This window comes from Scyliorhinus torazame, chromosome 10, assembly GCF_047496885.1.
Source record: "Scyliorhinus torazame isolate Kashiwa2021f chromosome 10, sScyTor2.1, whole genome shotgun sequence".
In the NCBI taxonomy this organism is placed as follows: domain Eukaryota; kingdom Metazoa; phylum Chordata; class Chondrichthyes; order Carcharhiniformes; family Scyliorhinidae; genus Scyliorhinus; species Scyliorhinus torazame.
Genome location: NC_092716.1, coordinates 230992565 through 231011965, shown reverse-complemented (window position 1 = coordinate 231011965; position 19401 = coordinate 230992565). Strand labels below are relative to the sequence as shown.

General features: G+C 49.5%; 1 protein-coding gene across 8 annotated transcripts in view; it reads right to left on the bottom strand.

The window, feature by feature from the left end:
- The window catches only part of LOC140384654 (serine/threonine-protein kinase BRSK2-like), a 1379643-nt gene extending 1375069 nt beyond the window's left edge, over positions 1–4574 (bottom strand). For 2 of the 8 annotated variants that reach the window (XM_072466563.1, XM_072466565.1), the window contains exon 1: positions 4141–4567. In XM_072466563.1, the coding sequence (XP_072322664.1) occupies positions 4141–4231 (91 nt within the window). In that variant the 5' untranslated portion in view covers positions 4232–4567. Of the gene's footprint in view, positions 1–4140 lie in introns of all 8 variants that reach the window. The other 6 variants (XM_072466558.1, XM_072466560.1, XM_072466561.1 and 3 more) reach the window with 6 other exon arrangements.
- Between the last annotated feature and the right edge of the window lie 14827 nt (positions 4575–19401).

The following is a 19401-nucleotide window of genomic DNA, read 5'->3' as shown; positions in this document are numbered from 1 at the left end:
AAAGCCCCTTGTCGCAACATTCTGGCGCCTGTTCAGGTACACGGAGGGAGAATTCAGAATGTCCAAATTACCTAACAGCACATCTTTCGGGACTTGGGGGAGGTAACCGGAGCACCTGGAGGAAACCCACGCAGACACAGGGAGAACATACAGACTCCAGGTCCAAAGTAGATAACCTCACACTTGTCTATATTGAAAGTCATTTTCCAGTTTGTACAATTAACTTAATCTATATTATGTTCCCATTTACACTGCTTGCATAGAAACTAGGAGCAGTAGGTCATTCGGCCCTTTGAGCAACAATGTTACATAACTTGGTGCCATCAGCAAACTTGGATACATGGCTTCCTATTCCATTATGCACCATTCATAAATGTGGTGAAGAGTTGAGGCCCCCAACACAGATCATTGCAGGACAGCATGAGCCACATTCTGCCAATTAGTCTATCTGCTATTATCTGTACTCCGCCTCCTAACGTTCAGCCAATTTCTGAACAAATTGGCCAATTCAGTGGACTTGAACACTTACCTTTCACTTCTGAGAGCTGTGTTTTAATCTATACCAGCCTGATGGGTTTAAAATTTCCTCTTCTAGCTGCAGTGATCGGACCTGAAGTGATTTTCAACTAAATTCAGCTGCCCACAGTACAAACCTCTGCCTAATTTGACGGTTTCAATCTCAAGTGTCAAATTGGTACAGGAGAGAGTAATCTTCTGAAATTACCACATCACACGTTGTTAAACAGAGAAGTATGTAATCTCTGTCATACCTACCCTGGAAGGATTTGACACAAATACTGGGTTACCAAATTGAAAATGCCCCGTTTATCTGCTGCCAGCCCTTACAATTCACAAAACAGGATCCAAGCAGAATTCGTTCAAAATATCGTACTTCATGTAAACATTTTTGAAGACACTAAATGCTGATAAGAAAATTGAACTTTTTTCCTGCTCTTTAAGGTGATAAGGAGGGGTGCTGTGGGCGCTGGAGAATTAAACTTTTGGCGAGCTACTGCTCCCTGATCTGGTCACACATCCAGATGTGCACTAGGCATTTTGTACTCTACCTAATGTTGAACCAATATCTGGGGGACCTCTTACTGGACTAATGTGGTAGTTTCCTCTTCCCATATCAATCAACCTCAGGGTCCTTTACAGATGACCAATTTATTTCCATCTGATGTTTAATCCTTGGCTTACATTGTGTTATCTAATTTCCCTCACAACCACACCAAAATTCATTTAGTGCAGGACCCTTGTACACAGGTAAAAATGACAACTTGCTTACAATGTTAGTCACGGTTATAAAATGAAGTGACTTCAGTGATCTTCCTCCAGCTTCAAATCAAAAGAACTGCAGAAATTACTTTGGATCGTCTCCGTAGCCGCAATCCATTATTCGATATAATGTAATAGACATTTTAATCTCCTTGTACTCCCAACCTCATCCCATCGCCTTGATCCCGGCCGTTAGTACCAACTGGGAGTTCGCGAAATGCCATAAAATATTCCCTGTCATGCAATAGGCTGTAAAGGATTTTTAATTACAATGTATTACTTCATTTTGTTGCAGGCATTCTATTGCAGTCTACAAAGGGAGTCGAATCACCAATAAGCAACTGTAGCCAAAGGGTGTAATAAAACAAACTGCAACTTTATGGTTAGGAGTGCTTAAACGCGTGCCCTTGGGGTTACATACGTGATCATTGCTGTGCAAAAATAACCTCTACCTCCAGTTGGCCATTTATAAACCACCCTCCGCCAGTTAACATTACCCTGGGCCATATTTGCAGCAAGGATATGGCCCAAAAGTAATAAAACTGCGCGAGTAATGTGGGTCACTTATCTTTCCTGAGAAATTAACATTAGTGCATTGACAGCGCCAATTTCATTTGTACATTTCACCACTTCTCAATACAGTAGGAAATGCTGCCTTGATTGGAGGTCTGAATGGGGGGACAATACTTTAGAGAAGCACCTCTGTACATTTGGGTTTAAAGGCACATGATGCCGTCCTTCATTCGGAATAATTTGGATTAGGTCCATCTGTCACGATCAAAGAGGGATCGGACTCGAAGCATTTTAATTATAATGCAAGTACCGATTCGTAGAAGGGCGCACCATGCACACCACGGATCTCAATCACTACAAAATCATCCTGTCTAACCTCCTTTTGAGAGGAACAGGAACAGGGGACATAATCAGTTTCCTATGGATAATGAAAATCGCCCATCTGGGAAGACATTCTTTTTTTTTTAAATGAGGTTGCTCCAAATGTTAAATGTTAATCCCCCCCCCCCCCCCCCCACACACACACACACCACGACCCCGGGTCTGGCGGAAAACAAAGAACTGCGATTTAAAGTGTCCGCTGGATTTTAATCTAAAATAAAAATGAATAAATCGAGGTTTCAAATCCAACAGTTAGACCAGAGGCTGCACAGACGTGTTTGGCAATGTTTTATGAATGAAATACACTGCCCGCATGACCCACAGACACCTCCAAACCAACAGCCTGGATTTTAGGATGACAGGAGTTGGGCACTTCCTGAAAGGGGATGGAATCCATGCTCAAAGAAGTGGAGTGAGGAGGGGGGGGAGACGGTCAGTCAAATCCGCAACCACACGTGGGTCAAAAAAAAAGGTTTAAATATAACCAGTGCAGCTTCATTGTCTCAATCCCAGGTGGATACAAGGCATTGACATCCAAGTCTTCACCTCTCCCCCCCCCCCCCCCCCCCGCGGGCGCTCCTATTTATTTTCTTTATGGTTATTGCTAACGGGACTCCGGTTAAATTTAATTTGTTTTTAAAAACCCGCTTCATTATTCATTCAACCCCTCTCTGCACAGATCCCACAGACAAACCCCCCATCTCAAACAAGGCAGATTGAAGGGCTGTTCCTTACTGCGAGATGGTAAAACAATCGCGTCTGTATCATTTATTGAGCCTGGAATTTTCCTCTTTATTTGAAAAAAAACCCCAGCGTCCTTGGTAACCCGCTCTCGCATGTCTCCCCCACCCACTCTGTCTCTCTCACACGCACACCTTTCGGGGGTGGGGGGGGGGGGGGGGGGGCAGCCGCCGGGTGACTTTATTCCAAAGCGGCTGCTTGTGTTACAATGCTGAGGGCACGGGTACACTTGTCCTGCACGAAATCGATACAATGGGAGCCCCCTAAAGTAGTGATCGCGGCGTGTTGAAAAATCACCACGCACCCCGCGAACACATCATTATCCACTTGCAGATGGTGGTGTCTGATGAACGGTCAATAAAACCGCAGAAGTGTTTGGCGGATCACCGCCGCCTGAAGAGGGTTAACAAAAGCTCTGCTAAACAGGCTACATACAAAACGCTGAGAGCCTGGGTTCTAAAAGACACACAGACACAAAAACAGGATTAAGGTGTATTACTACATGTGGGCCGTCTGATTTACAAATACAAGAGACACCGGACCGACCATGCCCCCAAAACTGCAAACGTTGGGGGGCAGCAGCTGGTAAGGTGACGCCTATTGTATACTCTCAGACAACAGATGGGTAACCTCGGCGCTCGCATGATATGCCACAGCGCATCAACTCCTTCAACAGAACATGGGAGCAGCAAATAACACATTAAAGCATTCTCCCACTTCCCTGAAAGAAAGAAACTGCACCGTCCCACCCGCCAAGGAAAATATAACAGTAACAATTGCGCTGAGCTCCTAGAAAGGGGGGGGGGGGAGAGAAAAGGACACAAATCTGATCTGAAATAACATGTTACATCACAATTCTATTTTTAAAACCCCCAATCTGATTACACTTAATCAACATTGTTCAAAAGAAATCACAGAAAGGGATATTCCCAGTTCCTGCAAACTACACTCAAGGCTGCTGGCACCCCAGATGCACTCGGACCGTACACCAACACTTCTAGCAGAGAAGACAACTGTTATATACTATTACACACACATATTCAAATCACAGCAATTCCCCCCCCGCAAAAAACAAATGTCTTTAACATGTTACAAAGAAACATGCAAACTATGCAAGACTTCATTACAGCGGCTGGATTACAAGATATTCCATTAGCCTGCTACCAATAATAAGTGAAACAGCTATTGATATTCACTCGTGAACATGTCATTAAAATCTGAGCAAACCTGTCTGTCCCTTTCCAAGCGTTTTTTCCAGTCGATACGGTCCCACATATTGAGCATGCTGGGCTCCCCCGATTTCTTTCCCCGTTGACATTTTGACCGGGTGTTTTCCTTTTTTTTAAAGATATATATTTAAAAAAACAATTTTTAAAAAAAATCCCTTGCAGATCCACTAACTGGTAAGGTTTTTATTTAAATTTTCTTTTTTTTTGGCAAGTAAAAAAAAATTCTTGCAGAAAAATAAAAATGAAATGAAACGAAAAGGGCTATGATCCATACACCATTGTGCTACACGCCAGTTCTACACCATGAAACAGTAAGATAGGCTGAAGCAACCTAAAGTGCTAGCGGAAGCGCCTTGACGCGGGGTGATTGACACCACAACGACCCACACGCTGCTGTGGGGAGACTGTCAGAGGCACCGCAGCAATCAGCAGCCGCGATTGCAATTTATAAAGAGGAATTCCAGGAGGAATCGCTCTCTTTTATTCAAAAGGAAAGATTAAATAAAGTTCCCGGTGGGGTAAAAAAGAAATACCCCCCCCCCCCCCCCGAGTGTGACAACTTAAACTTCTCTGGAAATAACAAGATGCCAATTTCTCTAATGCAACCAGGAGAAGAGAACTACAAAGCCCATCGTGCAGCGCTTCCACCTGTTCAGGGGCTTTTATTGCTGCAATTTATATCTGTTCCTTTCAAATTTCAGCCCTCACGGGGAGGTGTGGCACGTTGCACCCAGCGAGAAGCCCCGCCGGGGATTGCGGCACCGGGGTTGCCTATTTCTGGTGCTTCAGGAGTTTTGAGTCTTGGCCATTTGCAGCGTGGATGTGACAAGAGCCGCACCCTCCGCTGGTGGCCGCGCAGGCGCGCCCTCCTTCTCCAGGGTATCAGGTGCATAGCCTGGAGCTTGGGTGCTGTTTTATTTTTTTTTAAGAAAGGAGTGGATAGAAATTATTTATTTACTTGTTTTCCAGAAGAATGGGCGGTGGTAATCCACCTTTTCCGTCAATGGAAATGGAAACACTGTTGCTCTTAAAGGGACAGTGATCCTGGTAGTCACTTAAAGCAATACACAGCCCAGCTTGTGCAACCATGCAATTGGACAATTGGTACCTCAACTGTATCTCCCTGCCTTTGTTCCACATCCCTTGATACCCAGACCCAACACAAAAAAAACTATTATATCATAAAAAATGTAATATAAAACGATGTTATAATTTATTTTTAAAACTTTTGAGCTCCATCTTCAAAATTTCAGTCGTTGCAAAGACAAGTTCTGGGTGTTCACCGTCCCTTCTTGTCCATGGAAAAAATGAGCCGACTCTTCCGAGGAGCGGCAATCACTACTACGTCGGATTATCACTACTACGCTCCTACTTTGCTGTGGGAGCTCCGCATTTCTGGTCTCCAGAAACAGGGAGCGTGCCTGAGATGAAGCTGCTTCTTTGTGGCACCGGCAGGGTGTGTGGGGGTGGGGGGGGGGGGACGGATAGAGGCAAGCCACACCCCTTTTACAGCACTAGCTGCAGTATTCTGTGGAGTACAGTTTAAATGTCCCAAAGATTATTTGGCCCAGCCAGGCCTTTAAGGGGCACCCCCATGGCACACTGGGGAAACCGTCCACAAAGTTGCCAGGGCAGGGACTACCCGGCAATTTCCCAGAAATGCTACCTTCCTCTGGAAAATTGAACAGGGCCAGGAACCATCCAGTTCGATTGCTAACTTCAGATGGTTCTGCCAGTTTTACCCTGATAGTTACTCTGAAAGAGTTAGAGTTGAAAAATCACTTCTAACTCCAGAGTAACTATTAAAACACCCAGACAGCCTCTCATGGGAAAAAAAACCCACACACACGACCCCACAGGGGCCCCACACCACCAGGTGACAGGCAGAAAACGTCACAGGACTCAAGGTGGGTAGGGTGACAGGTGGGTAAGATGGGCAGGTGGGTAGAGTGCAGGTAGTAGGGTGGTAGGGAGGCAGAGTGGCAGGTGGGTGATAAGTGGGTGAGATGTTTGGGTGACTGGTGGGTAGGGTGGCAGGATGACAGGTGACATGTGTGGCAGGTCTGTAAGATGGCAAGTGGCTAGTATGGCAAGTGGGTAGGGTAGCACATGGTAGGTGGGAAAGGTGGCTGGTAGGTAGGATGGTAGGTGGGCAAGATAGATAAGTTGGCATGGGGCTGAGTGGGCAAGTGGGTCGAGGGTAGTTGGGCCAGAAGGGTTGCCAGGTCAGGCAAAGTCAGGTCAGGGGGAGAGTTGTGTGGTGGGGCCAGCCAGGTTAGGTTGGTTGGGAGTCAGAGGATCGGAGGGGCTGGGGGTCACAGGGGAGTCACATGGTGAGGATGGGCCAGGTTGGGGGGGATAGTAGTGGAGATCAATCAGGAGGGTCATGGGCATAGTCAGGAGTCGAAGGTGTAGGCAGGGGTTGAGAGGGGTGTTGGGCACGTTGAGGGAGGAGTTGGGGGGTATCAGTTGTGTAGTTACCCAGGAGTTAGAGTAGGATTTTCCTGTCCAACACTTCCTAGTTAACTATTCTGGTTAATCCAATAGAATTGTCCGACGTCACCAACTAACTCAGATTTGGAGACTTTTCAGAGGATCCTGGGAAGCAGGGGGATTGCGCATCAGAAGTCTAAACTTCGTACGCAATTCCCATGGAGTTAGTGCATGGGTTTGGTAACTTCTGAGATATATCCCGTCTCCGATGACCTGGAGGCTGGACCATGTTCCTGATTTCCCTCCGAAATAGTCCAACTCTAATTTTAAGACAGTCTCCCATTCTTCTAGATCTTCCGACTGAAGAATTTGTTTATTTGAATCCCTTAATTATTTTGAAAACCTCTATTAGATCACCGTGCAACTTCCTAAACTCAAGGGGATACAAACTAACTTTATACAGACTGTCCTCATAATTTAACCCTTTAAGCTCTGGTATCATGCTGATGAATCTACATTACACAGTTTCCAAAGTTAATATGTATTCCTTAAAGTTTTGTGCCTAAAACTGAACAAAGTAGTGCACATGGAGTCTGACCAAAGCTCCATATGCTGAAGCACCACTTTCTCGCTTATATTCCAATCCCCATCAAATAAAGGGTAACACTCCATTCCCCTTTTTGTACCAGAGTGCTTTTAGTGATTTGTACATTGAACACTCAAATCCTTTGCTCCTTCGCCTGTACAAGTTTCTCACCAATAAGAAAATTATTCAAGTTTGCCCTTCTAGGATCCAAAGTGGACCAACCTCAAGCATTCTCTTATTGATGTCCATCAGCTATAGTTTTTCTCTCTCACTTAGAATGCGCATATGGCTTTGTAGCTTCCTACTCTCATCAACACAGCTTACTGTGCCTACCAACTCAGTTATTTGGAAATTGGATATACAATTCTCTTAATGCTTCATCCAGATCATCAATATATAGGATGAAAATTCAGGCCCTTTTCCACTGGTTTCTGACTCATGAAATCTGTTATTTGAATTCAAGTGACGAGTGAGGTATTCCTTTGCATCTTCTCTCGCTCTCTGTCTTCTGGTTTTCCAAACATCTCTTGGAAAATTACTATAAATTTACTTTTTATTTTGTATATATAAATAAAATATTGATACTCTTAATAATAAATTGTTGCCAAGTCTACTGTTAAAAGAGGTAACACATTGTGTAACAGTGGTGTAGCGATTGTTTAAAGCAACTTTCAGTATTTTGGTGGGCATCTCAGTAGCTGGCTCAGGTTTTAATGTTACACAAAAACAGAAACAAGCGTACAATGGAATTGGAAGATGCTCTGCTACCACCCTGAGCTCCCACAGTTCACAATGCGAATGTTGTGGGGAAAATGGCAGACTCAAACAAGCCTGGGAGCACTATTTCTTGACAAGGCAGCTCAACAACATGCTCAAACCAGTTTGAAAAATACTTGCATTTCTACAGGGGCAGCCACTGGACATCTCAAAGCACTTTACAGCTTAAATACTTTTTGTTGCAATGCAGAAAACACAGCAGCAAGCTCAGCAAACTTCCACAAACTGGGATGTGGTAATGAGCAGATAATCTATTTATTGTGATGTTGACTGAGGCACAAATATTGACCAGAACACCAGGGATAAATCCCCTGCTCTTCTTCAAAGTAGTGTTACATCCACCCGAGCGGTCAGACTCAATTTAACATCTCATCCTACAAACAGCGTCACTGTCAGTGCAATGTTTTCTTAGTACTGCACTGGACTGTACTTGAGTTGTCAGCTCAATCCCTGAAGTGGGATTTGAATATGGAGCCTTATGATTTACATCCAACTGGATTACCAACTGAGCCACTGAGGACACTGTCTCACAGTAATAGGAGTAACTGGTCAGAGTGGACCAACGATGGAGACGTTGGTGTGGGAGGTATGATCAGTAAGTTCGCAGATGACACGAAAAGTGGTGGTGTGGTCAATAGCGAGGAGGGAAGGTTTTTCAAAGTGCCGGTCGCAACCCGTGGCTGGGCAGATGAGTGTCAGAAAGGTCGCGGGAGTAAGGGATCACATTGTTCCTGTTGATCGAATTACTTTTCGCTGCATGCACCAACCACTAATGGCATTAAGACTGAGAATCGCTGAATAATCAGCAGTGCAGATTCCAACCATTATCGGCAGCAGTGAGCAGGTCAGTGCACCCTGTACTTACACTTGGCGCCAAGCGTCCTGTAATAATAATAATAATCTTTATTGTCACAAATAGGCTTACATTAACACTGCAATGAAGTTACTGTGAAAATCCCCCAATCGCCACACTCCGGCACCTGTTCGGGTACACAGAGGGAGAATTCAGAATGTCCAATTCCCATGACAAGCATGTCTTTTGGGACTCATGGGAGGAAACTGGAGCACTCGGAGGAAACACACGGGAAGAACATGTAGACTCCGCACAGACAGTGACCCAAGCTGGGAATCAAACCTGGGAGCCTGGTGCTGTGAAGCAACAGTGCCAACCACTGTGCTACCATGCTGCCCCAAAGGTACATACCTTTTGGTGCAAATTCACTTGGAGGCCAGTTTCTTCCACTTTTGAGCAAGGCTGTGGACATGGTTTGTTTTGTTACAAGAAAGAAGTGGAAAGAGACACAAGTTGGCAGTGTACCTACTGGCTAGGATCGCAGATTGGATCCTGTTGGAGAGAGCTGCACAGGGGAGTCTATTACAGGACAGAGCAGTGTTAGTGTTAGCTAGTTTCAGATTTTCAAAGAGAAGAGGTGGATGAAAAATCGCAATGGGTTTGAGTTTGAGACCCAAGAGTCAGTTAGTAGTTTATTGCTGATTTAAAGCTGACTGCAAATGAGGAGACTGAGCTGCTGCACTTGACCTGTGACAGCACATTAAAACACGCAACATGTCCTTGAGGCTGTCAGCATTAAGCAGTAGTATCTCCCAGGAGTATCCAGTGCTGAGTAAAACAATCATTTTATTTCTATTGCCGTTCATGGTGACCCACATATGCGAGGTGGGATATTACGTTTTCCCAAAGATAAAGACTGCACAAAGGAACCAGCTGAACTCTGCACCTAATATACACAATGCCCTCATCTCATTTGATTGGAGTGAGATTGTGAGGACCAGGAAGGCTCACCTGCTTGGTAAGTGAATGTGACGTGGGTCCCGAAGGTCGGCCAGTTGGAAAAATTGGGTCCCGGGAAAAGTTTTGAAAATACTGTCATGGATTACACAACACTATAGACGGGCTGGTCAGATGGTCAGAGCAGGGGCAAATGGAATTTAACCCTGAAAAGTGAGAGGTGATGTATTTTGGGAGGGCTAACAAGGCAAAGGAATACACAATGAACGGTAGGACGCTAGGAAGTCTAGAGGACCAGGGGAACCTTGGGGTACATGTCCAAAGATCCCTGAAGGCAGCAGGACAGGTAGATAAGGTGGTTAAGAAGGCATATGGAATACTAGCCTTTATTAGTTGAGGCATAGAATATAAGAGCAGGGAGGTTATGATGGAGCTGTATAAAATGCTCGTCAGGCCACAGGTAGACTACCGTGTGCAGTTCTGGTTGCCACACCACAAGGGAAGGATGTGATTGCAGTAGAAAGGGTGCAAAGGAGATTCATCAGGATGTTGCCTGGGCTGGAGCGTTTCAGCTATGAAGAGAGACTGATTAGGCTGGGGTTGTTCTCCTGCGAACAGAGAAGGCTGAGGGTGGGACCTGATTGAGGTGCACAAAATTATGAGGGACATAGATAGAGTAGATAGGAAGAAACATTTTCCATTAGTAGAGGGGTCAAATAACCAGGGGGCATAGATCTACTGTAAGGGGCAGTAGATTTACTGGGGATTTGAGGAAACACTATTTCACCCAAAGGGTGTTGGGAGTCTGGAGCTCACTGCCTGACATAGAATATCATAGAATTTACAGTGCAGAAGGAGGACATTCGGCCCATCGAGTCTGCACCGGCTCTTAGAAAGAGCACCCTACCCAAGATCAACACCTCCACCCCATCCCCATAACCCAGTAACCTCACCCAACACTAAGGGCAATTTTAGACACTAAGGGCAATTTATCATGGCCAATCCACCTAACCTGCACATCTTTGGACTGTGGGAGGAAACCGGAGCACCCGGAGGAAACCCACGCACACACGGGGAGGATGTGCAGACTCCACACAGACAGTGACCCAAGCCAGAATTGAACCTGGGACCCTGGAGCTGTGAAGCAATTGTGCTATCCACAATGCTACCGTGCTGCCCCAGTGAGGGTACATATTTAAATTAGCACTTGAAATGCCATAGCGTACAAGGCTATGGACCAAGTGCTGGAAAATTGGGTAAGAATTGATAGGTGCTTGATGACCGGCACAGTCAAAATGGGCCAAAGGGACCTTTCCTGTGCTGTCAAATTCTAAGGCTGGAACCTGCAGTCGTTCACATGGGCAGGATTCCTTGTGGTCTTGCTGATGATGCACTACCGCTGCGGGTTTCACGGCAGTGAGGGTACATTCAACACAAAAACCCCATTGACAACGGCAGGGCCAGAAGATCCCACCGCCAGCCAATGGCTGGCCTCTTCCCGCCGTCATGAAACACACGGCTGGTTGAGCGGCAAATCAAGCCCTATGACCTCTCTGACTCTCTGACAAAGACCAAGATAGAGCCTGTGCTGGGAAATCTGCCTGGTGCCAGCAACCATGTAAGAATGTTCATTTTGAGAGATATAAATTTAACGGGCAAAGTTCTGGTGAATCATATGATCTAAATTATCTGAAATGCAGGCCCCCTCAGTCCTTTGAACCATCGAGTTTCCAAAGAAAGAAATGATAACTGCATCGCTTGAAATTCCTGCTGGTCAAATACAAAACACTGATAACATATCATTCGGGAGGGAGCAAAATGTTTGTAGTTCCTGGAAAATGACTGGAAGTCTATATATTATTTTATATATGTTAATAAAACATTGATACTCTTTGTAACGAATGGTAGCTATGCCCACTATTTAAAGAGGTATTGATGCAATCCCAGGATAGATCCCTGGGGAACAGTATTTGTCACACTCATTTCAATTACACATTTACTGGCAATTTCACATTTAGATTTTTTTCCTCCTGATATTAAAGGTTTTGTTTGCTTGTTTAATGACTGCCAGACAGATTTTAGAAATACACTTAGTTGGGAAAAATAAAAACAGGAAAAAAACAATTTTATGTGACTGATTTTAGTTTCTCTGTGAGCTTCAAACAATCTAGAGTCAGCAATTGCTAAATTATGCAGTTCCTAAACTTACTTTAGGGATTAATTTTACAAATACTCCACTGATCCATGTTCTTTTATTCTTTCATGGGGTGTGAACGTTGTTGGTCATGCTAACTGCGGTGAACGTATTATAGTAACCATTCACCTCTGTACTACATTGTATCATGTTGGTGCCCTTGTGGGCTCCGCCCCCTTGAGGGGAGGTATAAAGAGCAGCTGCCCTGTAGGCGGCTCTCATTGCAGAGCAGTCGCAGGCAGGCACTGTTCTAGTTGATTAAAGCCACTGTTCACTTCAACTCTCTGTCTCATGTGAATTGATGGTCGCATCAATTTAATCAACTACAACATCACGATGGAAGCAGCCCTCAAACCTGGCCGACTGGAACTCGACCCACAGGCCGCGGAAGCCAAAGGGATTTTTTCACACTGGCTCCGATGTTCCGAGGCATACCTCGCTGCCTCCTCCTCGCCCTCCATCACCGACGAACAGAACCTGAGCCTCCTCCACGCCCGGGTGAGCCATCGAATCTCCGTACAACTCGAGGAAGCGACCACATACGCAGACGCCCTCGTGATGCTAAAGCGCCTATACGTGAGGCCGGTGAACGACGTGTACGCGCGGCATCTCCTCACCACTCGCCGCCAACGCCCCGGGGAATCGCTGGAGGAGTACCTACGCGACTTCAAGGTCCTCGCGCGAAGCCTCCCAACACATGGAACTAGCCGTCCGGGACACCTACGTGGCTGGGGTCCGGTCCAACTACATCTGACAGCGCCTGCTCAGGAAGGGCGCCCTCGACCTAGAAGAGACGGTAAAACTAGCTACCTCCCTAGAAGTAGTGTTTCAGAGCCTCAACGCTTTCCCTTCCGATCACTCGACCCCCTCGTGGACACCCGACCAGAGAGTACCCCAGGCCTGTGCCGCGCGGCTGCCCGCCCAACCCGGGGGGCTACCCTGCTATTTCTGCGGCCAGCACCCCAGGCAGCGTTGCCCGGCTCGAAACGCGAACTGTCGCAACTGCGGCAAGAAAGGACACAATGCCAAAGTTTGCCTGGCCAGGCCCAAGTCCTCCAAACCACAGGCCCGACCCTCAGACTCACGGGCCCACAGACCCTGCAGCATGGCTGCGTGGCTGCCGGCTCCGCCCCCTTCAGACGCATCATCTGCCTCGTGCTGTGCGTGGGGGGCAGCTATCTTCGACTCCGCACAACACGTGCGACTCACGGGGGCCGCCATCACGGCCACCATTTCCCACGCGGCCCGCCATGTGCGACTCATGGGGGCCGACACCTTGGACGTCATCTTCCTTGCCGCCCCATATGTGCGACCGACGGGGGCCGCCATCTTGGCCGCCATCTGCAACGCCGCCCGACACGTGCGACCGACGGGGGCCGCCAACTTGGGACCACACCAGCACCTCTGACCATGCCGGCTACCCGCAACTCGGCGTGGTCACCCTTGACCAGTCATGCCCAAAGCACCTCCGGAACTCCGTGATGACCGTCCGGGTCAATGGACTGGAAATGCCTTGCCTGTTTGACTCCGGGAGCACAGAGAGATTCGTTCACCCAGACACGGTAAGGCGCCGTTCGCTCCAAATCTCCCCTGCACTTCAAACAATCTCCTTCGCTTCCGGATCGCACTCAGTGCAGATCCGGGAGTACACTGTCGCGAACCTCGCGATACAAGCCGTCAAATAGACAAACTTTAAGCTATATGTACTCCCCGATCTCTGTGCTCCTCTTCTGTTGGGACTGGACTTCCAGTGCAACCTCAGGAGCCTGACCCTGAAGTTCGGCGGCCCCTTACCCCCTCTCACCGTATGTAGCCTTGCGACCCTGAAGGTCGACCCTCCCCCCGCTCTTCACAAATCTCACCGCCGACTGTAAACCCGTCGCCTCCAGGAGCAGGCAGTACAGTATCCAGGACAGGACTTTTATCAGGTCCGAGGTCCAGCGACTCTTGCGGGAAGGGATCATCAAGGCCAGCAAAAGCCCCTGGAGAGCTCAGGTGGTGGTCGTCAGGACCAGGGAAAGGAACCGGATGGTTGTAGGCTACAGCCAAACCATAAACCGGTACACACACCTCGATGCGTACCCCCTTCTCCCATACCCTCAACACCTCCGAAATTCGACACTCCTCAGTCGAAAAAGAAGCTCAAGCCATCGTGGAAGCTGTACGGCACTGGAGGCACTACCTGGCCGGTAGGAGGTTTACCCTCGTCACCGACCAATGGTTGGTAGCCTTCATGTTCGATAATACACAGCGGGGCAAGACCAAGAACGATAAGATCTTGAGGTGGAGGATCAAACTCTCTGATGTGTTATCTGAGTTGGTTTAACATTGACTGCAACTGGGTGCAGTGAGACTCGAAACAGGCTTCCGACACAGGAGGTGGTCCAACTGTGGTGGTATGTATTAGGGGTAGCACGGTACCCAGTGATGCTGAGAGGCTATTGGTGGACAGACACTGGGTCCTGATTGGATCTGCCGCCTGCTGGCTCCACCCAGTAAGGCAGAGTATAAGAACCCTGGTTCTCCCAGCGGCCGCATTCTGTAACCGAGCTGCTGGGGAACAAGTCTGCGTAATAAAGCCATCGATTGACTTCATCTCTTCTCGCCTCGTGAGTGATTGATTGTGCCACAATTTATTACGCACACTTTAAAGGACTATGGAGCTCCAGATCGCCCCGGAGTGTCTGCGAATCAGCCCCCATGCAGCAAACTCAGCGGCCATGTTTAAACACTGGCTAGCGTGCATTGAGGGATACCTCCGAACAGCCCCCGGCAGACCTACAGAAGACCAGAAAATGCAGGTCCTGCATTCCAGGGTGAGTCCGGAAATCTACACGCTCATCGAAGACGTGGAGGATTTCCCGAAGGCGCTCGCCATGCTGAGAGGGCTCTACATTCGGCCCCTAAACCAGGTCTACGCACGCCACCAACTCGCGATGAGACGGCAAATCCCCGGAGAATCGCTGGACGAGTTCTACAGCGCGCTGCTAATATTGGGAAGGAGCTGCAACTGCCCGTCGGTGACCGGTAACGAACATACGGAACTCCTAATCAGGGATGCTTTCGTAGCAGGTATGACCTCATCCCAAATTCGCCAGCGACTGTTGGAGAGAGACTCACTGGGGCTCACGGAGGCACGGGCCCTTGCGGCCTCCGTCAATGTGGCCTCGCAGAATGCCCGCGCTTATGCCCCCGACCACGTGTCAGCCCCTTGGGCTCCGTGGAACCCCGCTGCGACCGACTCCCCGGCACCCCTCAACCCCCGCAAGCCTGCGTGGCCAGAGCACCAGACCACCCGGGGGGGCCCCGCTGCTATTTTTGCGGCCAGTCGAAACACCCCCGGCAGCGCTGCCCGGTCCGCTCGGCCATCTGTAAAAGTTGCGGCACGAAATGGCACTATTCAGCGGTGTGCCAGTCCCGGGGGGTCGCCGTAATCTCCAGGGGAGAACTGGGACTACAGACTCAACCCCCCAACGATCCATGTGCGGCCAACGGGCGCCGCCATTTTGGGTCCCGGACTCCATGCGGGGGGGGTGGGCGCCGCCATCTTGTGACCCTCCGGCCACGTGCGATTCATGGGCGTGGCCATTTTGTCCGCCCCGACCGCGTGCGATCCGTGGACGCCACCATTTTGGCTGACAGCCAACGACCCCAACATGGATGGCTCCACGGGGCCTGAAGAAAACGCCCCGATGCAGCAACCACGACTGGTTTCGGTGACCCTGGACCAGTCGCGGCCCCGGACGCTCCAAACGGCAACAGCGACAGTGCTGGTTAACGGGTACGAAACGCCATGCCTGATCGACTCTGGGAGCACGGAACGTTTTATCCATCCGGATACGGGAAGACGCTGTTTTCTTTCAATCCACCCGAGTACCCAAAAGATATTTCTGGCAGCGGGATCCCATTCCGTAGAAATCAAAGGGTTCTGCATCGCGAACCTAGCGGTGCAGGGGAGAGAGTTTAAGAATTACCGACTTTATGCCCTCCCCCACCTCTGCGCTCCCACACTCCTGGGGTTAGATTTTCAATGTAACCTCCAGAGTTTAACGTTCCAATTCGTGGGCCCTATACCCCCACTTATTATCTGCAGCCTCGTGACCCTCAAGGTTGAACCGCCTTCCTTGTTTGCGAACCTCACCCCGGATTGCAAACCCGTCGCCACTAGGAGCAGACGGTACAGCGCCCAGGGCCGAACATTTATCCGGTCTGAAGTCCAGCGGTTGCTGAAGGAAGGGATAATCCAGGCCAGCAATAGTCCCTGGAGAGCACAGGTGGTAGTTGTAAAGACCGGGGAGAAGCAGAGGATGGTCGTAGACTATAAACAAACCATCAATAGGTACACGCAACTAGATGCGTACCCTCTCCCCCGCATATCCGACATGGTCAATCGGATTGCACAGTACAAGGTCTTTTCCACCGTGGACCTTAAGTCCGCATATCATCAGCTCCCCATCCGCCCGAGCGACCGCAAGTACACTGCCTTCGAAGCAGACGGGCGGCTCTACCACTTTTTAAGGGTTCCATTCGGCGTCAATAACGGAGTCTCGGTCTTCCAACGGGAGATGGACCGAATGGTTGACCAGCACGGTTTACGGGCCACGTTCCCATACCTCGACAACGTCACCATCTGCGGCCATGACCAGCAGGACCACGACGCCAACCCCCGCAAATTCCTCCAGCTCGCTAACGCCCTGAACCTCACCTACAACTGGGAAAAATGCGTGTTTAGCACTGACCGTCTAGCCATCCTCGGCTACGTAGTGCGTAATGGAGTGATACGCCCCGACCCTGAACGCATGCGCCTCATGGAGTTCCCCCTCCCTCACAGTTCCAAAGCCCTGAAACGCTGCCTGGGCTTCTTCTCTTATTACGCCCAGTGGGTCCCCAACTACGCGGACAAGGCCCACCCGCTAATTCAGCCCACCGTCTTTCCCCTGTCGACAGAGGCCCGCCAGGCCTTCAGCCGCATCAAAGCGGATATCGCAAAGGCCACGATGCACTCAATCGACGAGTCCCTCCCCTTCCAAGTCGAGAGCGACGCATCCGACGTAGTTCTGGCGGCCACTCTAAACCAAGCGGGCAGACCCGTGGCCTTTTTCTCCCGTACCCTCCACGCTTCAGAAATCCGCCACTCCTCAGTGGAAAAGGAAGACTAAGCCATCGTAGAAGTTGTGCGGCATTGGAGGCATTACCTGGCCGGTAGGAGATTCACTCTCCTCACTGACCAACGGTCGGTAGCCTTCATGTTCGATAATGCGCAGCGGGGCAAGATCAAGAACGACAAGATCTTGCGGTGGAGGATCAAACTCTCCACATATAATTATGAGATCTTGTATCGTCCCGGAAAGCTGAACGAGCCGTCCGATGCCCTATCCCGCGGCACATGTGCCAACGCACAAGTGGACGGTCTCCAAGCCCTCCACGAGGACCTCTGCCACCCGGGGGTCACTCGGTTCTACCACTTCGTGAAGACCCGCAACCTCCCCAACTCCGTCGAGGAGGTCCGAACAGCCACCAGGAACTGCCAAATCTGCGCAGAGTGCAAGCCGCACTTTTTCAGGCCAGATAGAGCGCACCTGATAAAGGCTTCCCGTCCCTTTGAGCACCTCAGTCTGGACTTCAAAGGCCCCCTCCCCTCCACCGATCACCCACACGTACTTCCCAAACGTGGTTGACGAATACTCCCGTTTCCCTTTCGCCATCCCCTGCCCCGACATTACCGCGGCCACGGTCATTAAAGCCCTCTACACCATCTTTACACTGTTCGGTTTCCCTGCCTACATCCATAGCGATAGGGGGTCCTCCTTCATGAGCGACGAACTGCATCAATTCCTGCTCAGCAAGGGCATCGCCTCGAGCAGGACAACCCCCGGGGGAGCGGTCAGGTAGGGAGGGAGAATGGTACGGTCTGGAAGACCGTCCTACTGGCCCTGCGGTCCAGATGTCTCCCAGTTTCCCGTTGGCAGGAAGTCCTCCCGGATGCCCTCTACTCCATCCGGTCGCTGCTGTGTACCACAACTAATCAAACGCCTCACGACTAAGGTGTCTTCCCAGGGAAGGCCTTCTCTGGAACGTCACTTCTGACCTGGCTGGCAGCCCCAGGACCCATTTTGCTCCAAAAGCATGTGTGGGCGCACAAATCGGACCCGTTGGTCGAGAGGGTTCATCTCCTCCATGCGAACCCTCAATACGCCTACGTGGCGTATCACGACGGCCGACAGGACACGGTCTCCCTGCGGGACCTGGCACCCACCGGAGCTCCCCACACCCCCCCAACACCAATCACCCCCTCCCTCCCGCTGGCGCACCCCACAGCCGCTCGCTTCCCGGGTGGATCGGTCCTCCTCCCGTGCCCACCCAGGAGTAGTGAAACAGGAACAAACATCGCGGCGCTCCCAGGGACGACAATGCCCGAGCCAGCGCCTGCACCACCACCGGGGCTGAGACGATCGGCAAGGATGACCAGGGCACCCACTCGCTTCATTGAATCTGCGTGACAAAGCAAGATCTGTAAATAATTCAGTAGCCCAGTAAAAGCAGCATTGTAAATAGTTAACCGTTGATATCGATGGATAGCCACTGTGTTAATGGAATCCCAGTACCGACCTTGTAAACCCCTACCACCATGCGACCCACCACCCCGCCGGGTTCTTTTATAACAAGGGGTGAATGTGGTGGTATGTATTAGGGGTAGTACGGTACCCAGTGATGCCGAGAGGCTATTGGTGGACAGACACTGGGTCCTGATTGGATCTGCCGCCTGCTGGCTCCACCCAGTAAGGCGGAGTATAAGAACCCTGGTTCTCCCAGCAGCCGCATTCTGTAACCGAGCTGCTGGGGAACAAGTCTGCATAATAAAGCCATCGATTGACTTCATCTCTTCTCGCCTCGTGAGTGATTGATTGTGCTACACCAACACTGTTTTATTGAACCTGCTGGTTGCTGTACATAATCTGCTGTGGGTTGACACTCTATTAATCTAAACTGATAACCTCTGACTGGCTTGACCAGACTAGCTCTCTGTCACATGGGGGCGGTGCTCACGGCCTTGTGCACTCTAACTATCTCTGTAGCTGTATCCTGTGAGAAGAGGGAGAGTCTTAATGCCTTGTGTGTTTTATAGTGGTAGTGTCCTGTCTGGTGATTGGTTGTTCTGTGTCGTGCGTGTTCATTGGTTATCCTGTGTGTCAATCACTGCCTTCTGCATCTCATTATCTCCATGAGTGGATGTTATGACATCTCCCCTTTTTGAAATAAATTTTGCAATGTGGCTATATATACATGTATGACGATGTACAAGTGGTGAGTGAATGAACATATGTACATGGGAAGGTGTCTATCATGCAGATACAGAGCAAACTGAACAAAATTTACAGGATTCAAGTCTATAGATTCAGTCTTTGTGGTGGGCGACAAATTCTTGTTGATCGTCTCAGAGGTGGAGGGGGGAATGTCGGCACCTGGACAGGTGGGATTGCTGCCAGATCGGTGGCCTCGTGGACAGGCGGGATTGCTG